Below are 5,368 nucleotides of genomic sequence, written 5' to 3' on the forward strand. Positions count from 1 at the left end.
AACTCTCATACATTTTTAGTGGAGTGAAAAATGGTGCAACCACTTTGGAAAATAGGCAGTTTCCTCTAAAATCATACATATTTCTACCCTATGACTTACTAATTCCACTCCTAGGTATTTACCCAATGGAAATGAAAACACATATTCACATAAAGATTTATAAACAAATGTGCATAACAATTCTTATCTACAAAGGCCCAAAACTACAAACAACTTCCTCATTAATAGAAGAATGATAAACTAACTATACTATTTTCCTGCAGTTGTATATCTGTTCAAAAACAAAATATATGAGCTCTGGATGCACACAGAACTATGGATTAATAAAAAAAAAAAATACAGTGAATAAAAGAATCCAAACAGAAAAAGAGAGCATATTTTATCATATTATTTATATCAAATTATAGAACAGAGAAAACTAGTCCATGCAATAGTAAAAAATATCAGAATAATTGTTCCTGAGAACAAATTACTTGAGATCACAAAGGATCTATTTGACAACGGTCTATCAAAAATAATTGAACTGAACAGCCTAATTAGAAAATAACACAAAGCTCAAATATATATTTCACCAAAGAGAAAAATCACATGGCTAATATGCATATGTAAATATATTTAACATCATTGACCATTATGTTGTTGTTAGGTGCCATCAAGTTGGCTCCAACTCATAGCGACCCTATGTGCAGAAGAATGAAACACTTCCCAGTCTTGTACCATCCTCACAAACTTTGCTACACTTGAGCCCATTATTGCTGCCACTGTGTCAATCCACTTTGTTGAGGGTCTTCCCCTTTTTCATTGACACTCTACTTTCCCAAACATGATATCCTCTGGATATCATGGAGTGGTCCCTTCTGGCAACATGACCAAAGTAGGTGAGACAAAGTGGCCATTCTTGCTTCCAGGGAGCATTCCAACTGCCCTGCTTCCAGGGAGCATTGCAGCTGCCCTTCTTCCAGGACAGATTCGTTCATTCTTCTGGCAGTCCATGGTATTCTCAGTATTCTTCACCAACACCACAATTCAAAGGCATCAACTCTTCTCCAGTCTTCCTTATTTGTTGCCCAGCTTTCACATGCATATGAGGTGACTGAAAATACCATGGTTTGGGTTAGGTGCACCTTAGTCTTCAAACAGACATCTTTGCTCTTCAGCACTTTAAAGATTGCAACAGATTTGACCAGTGCAGTAAATCATTGGACGTTTTGATTGTTGCTTCCAATATAATGAAAACAAAAATCCTCATAACTGGACCAATAAGCAGCATCGCAATAAATGGAGAAAAGACTGTCAAGGACTTCATATCATTTAGTTCTACAATCAACACCAATGGAAGCAGCAGTCAAAATATCAGACAACATATGTTGTTGTTGTTGTTATGTGCTGTGGAGTCAGACCTGACTCATAGCGACCACTCCTTGGGTTTCTGAGGCAGTATCACTACGGAAGTAGATTGCCCCATCTTCCTTCCAAGCAGACAACGTATAGCACTGGGCAAATTGGCTGCAAAAGACCACTTTCAAGTGCTGAAGAGCAAAAATATCTCCTCATATGCAAGTGGGGGCTAGATAGTAAATAAGAAAGACCAAAGAAGTCGATGCTTTTGAGTTGTGGTCTTGGCAAAGAATGTTGAAAGAACTAACAAATCTGTCCTGGAAGAAGTGCAGCTGGAATGCTCCTTGGAAGCGAGAATGGCCAGACTATGTCTCACCTACTTTGGTCATGTTGTATAATGGAACCATTCCCTGGAGAAGGATATCATGCTTGGTGAAGTGGGGGGTTGATGAAAGAGGAGAAGGACCTCAATGAGATAGATTGACACAGTTGCTGCAATGATGGGCTCAGGTATAGCAAGGCACAGGACTGGGCAGTGTTCATTCTGCTGTGCACCGGGTCACTGTGTGTCGGAGATGACCTGACAGCACCTAACAACGACAACAAGAGGTTTACATTGAAGCTTCCAGCGGGCATCATTTTAAAATTTTGCGTTCTTGTTACATTTCACTTCTAAATTTGATTTTGTGTCATAATTTTACCTAATTAATTACAGAGTAATTGTTTCCTATCTTGGATGAAACAAATTTTTGGAGGTTAATGACTTAGATAATAATAAGAGATTTGGGTAGGACCCATGTTCACAAATATTTTTTGACATGTAGTTTTTATCTTATTTAGGACAATGAGATTTCTACTTTCCAAATACACATAGTGAAAATATGTAATCAAATTAAAACAAATAAAAGTTTTCTTTTTTTTTTTTTTAAGACTTGAGGTTTATATTTAAACTGTTTTTGGCCACAAGAGGGTCTATATTGTAATTTTTCTTATCAAAATGTAGTATTGCTTGCATATTTTCTTATTTTTCTCGAGTATTATTTTTAAGCCTAAGTATTTATGAAGGTATTCTAATGGGAAACTTAGTCACACACCCTTGTGTACTAATTGAAACAAATAGAAAGAATATGTAACACTCCTTATTGTAATCACAAGTATAAGTTAGAAGCCAGTTTATATTTATTTCCTTTTAAATAGTTTTCTACATTTTTTTGACAATGCAATTATATCATTTAGCCAGATACATTTTTAATCCAGCAATAGCAACACTCACTTATTTAGCAATGAGAACATAATGTGTGTGAGGGTGAGAAAAGTGATATGAAGAAGGGTGAGAATCTGAATTTGCAAAAGATAATATTTAGATTCCAGTTCTGTGGGGTTTTGTACCACATCATAGGGACAGCCTTTTTACCATCAAACCAGAAAAGCAAACTCACTGCCATCGAGTCGGGTCCGATTCAGCAATCCCTGCTTGGGTTTCCAAGGCAGTATCACTACAGAAGTAGATTGCCCAACCTTCCTTCCAAGGAGTGGCTGGTGGGTGTGGGTTAGCAGTCAAAGGCCTTAGGCACTACACCACCAGAGCTCCCCTTTTTACCACAGTGGTTGTTTTATGACTTTATTTTGCTGTATTTATTTGTTTTTTATCACGTTGAACTTAATGACTGGGCTTTATCACAGAATTTCAAGGATACTGTGGTTTAGGTTCAGTCCTAGTGACTTTGAAGCTGCTTTGCTGTCTATCATGGCATTTCCCCACTTCTTCTGGGTTGAATCCTGGTATATTCTTACTTAAAGATATTAGACATTATGTAAAATGGTATTTTATAGGAAGGAAGAGATTCTTTCAACTTAAGTTCAGCTCAAGGGAGTGATAAAATGTAAAGGTAATTTCAGATGAAATATATGATCTAATCCTTATGTCCATAAAATAATACGTGTTGAAATTTCTATATATTTACCATTACCTTCAAACTAGACTTAATATGTTCTTATATTGGTAACATTTGTGATGAGAAGGTGGAGTTGTGTTCTGACTTGTAGTATACAAATAGACTGAAAGACATTTCAGGAAATTTTAATGATAAAACTCATACTTGCAATTGGTAAAATATAAATATTTGAGAAAATAATCCAATATGACATTTCTAACATTCAATTAAGAATTAAATTATATACTGATAAATAAATGATGCTAAGCTGTTTAAAGTTTCATCAGCTATCTTTAACATTGATTTTCATCAAAATTACTGTACTACAATGTTTTCTTTTGTTTTGCAGACTCAAATAGCAAACCTCAATTTTAAAATCGACTCTTATTTGTGAAAAATGCTTTGACATAGTGCATTTGTTCTGCCTGGGCAGCAATAAAGGATTGTGGTATCATTTTGAAGAAGGTTGTTTGACAGAGCCTGGTTGTTTATTTGGGGTAATGTGAGCTGCATTCAGAAAATGCCATATTTTGTTTCATGATTGTATACATTCTCTCCCTTTGCTCCCAGGCAAGACTTGTAAGCAGAGAAGACACGGATTTAGACCTTTTTTCCATGACCAGTGGAAGTGCTTTGTCTGTGAACAGAGAAAAAAAAAATCAAGCACACAGACACTCAGCGGGATCTTCAAGTAAGTTGTGGTTTCCTTCAGAATTAATTTAGAAATCACAAATGAATTGATGGAACCTGATGCCAACAAGCATTCTTTTACGGATGGGGGTAGGATGCCCACAACCAGAACTGCCCAAAAATGTGTATTTGGTTTTTTTTTCTCTTTCTTTAAATGCCTTCTTTTGATATAAACAAAATTAAATTATTTCTAAAATTAACAGTATTGTTTCTTCTTTTAATTTGTATTCTTTGATTCATTTTTTTTCTCCCTGTGGGTCACATTTAATTCTTTGATCTTTCATTTCTAAAAGAATTTTTTAAGCTAATTATAAAAATTTGGATTTAGATATCAAAATTGGGTATTTTGGCCTTTTGTCATTGATTTAATAGATATTGTAGATAAACAATTTTTAAAGGAAACTATAAAAAAGCAGAATTTTAGATAATGTCATATTGTCAAAAATCTGTTTTGTAAAACTATTTACATTTGATTATGTTTAGTAATAATGACTTTTTGTATGTGTAAACCTATCACCCACTTCTATCTTTTAATATGGGGAAAAAACAGTTTTCTTCAAATTTGTAACATATCATGGTTTCAACAAGAATGGCATTAGCATCTAATTTTCAAAATCTTCATTTAACTTATACTGTAAAGACTTTGGAGTATCTTTTAAAATTGATAGTTTATTAATACAAAATATATTGTATCTTATAACATGTTTTATTAATTTCCCCAGAAGTATATTAAACCTCAAAATAACTTAACTTTCATCAGAAGTACTAGGTTATTCTGGAGAAAGCTTCATTACTCAATAATAATGTAGTCACATGCATACAAAGTCAATATTTGATTGAATGTGAAAATCCAGTCATTCAGATTGTTCTCCAGATAAATGGAAACTTCAGAATGATCCTCTGATATTCACTTTTCATTCAATATATGGCATTCCTAGATGTAAATCATTTAAATATATTAATGTATTTAAGATAATTTTGGTAAAATTTAATTTGCCCTTTGAAATAAAATGTTTAATGTGTCTAACATAAAAATATTTCCCAGACTTCAAAGATCTTAGAATACTTGAATTGTATTATTTGATTACATAATCTGGTCATTGAAAATTGCTCTAGTCAGTATTATTATAAAAGTAATATTTTAGATTTATTTACCTAAGTAATACTATTAATAGACATTTTCCATTATTAGCATGATGTATTAATAAATCAACTTTTGCAGCATATCCTCTATTTCAGAAGGAATCAAACTGTCACTCATAATAATAAATAATGCTATTCATTTTATGTATTGATCATTACAAATTCATATGATACCACATTGAAGTATGTTAGGTAAAAATAAAATAAAGCAAAAAACACTGTTACTTTATAGAATATCAAAACTTTGTTTTAATATGTGTTTT

At 33.2% G+C, this 5,368-nt stretch overlaps 1 protein-coding gene across 1 annotated transcript in view; it reads left to right on the plus strand.

The window, feature by feature from the left end:
• Positions 1-3,995, plus strand: part of LRRIQ1 (leucine rich repeats and IQ motif containing 1) — a 329,025-nt gene extending 325,030 nt beyond the window's left edge. The window contains 1 exon segment of the mRNA XM_007952584.2: positions 3,843-3,995. Coding sequence (XP_007950775.2) covers positions 3,843-3,995 — 153 coding nt within the window.
• The last annotated feature ends 1,373 nt before the right edge of the window (positions 3,996-5,368 follow it).

The sequence above is a fragment of the Orycteropus afer genome, unplaced genomic scaffold (genome assembly GCF_000298275.1).
Source record: "Orycteropus afer afer isolate SDZICR_OR568_19922 unplaced genomic scaffold, OryAfe1.0 scaffold00349, whole genome shotgun sequence".
Lineage (NCBI taxonomy): Eukaryota > Metazoa > Chordata > Mammalia > Tubulidentata > Orycteropodidae > Orycteropus > Orycteropus afer.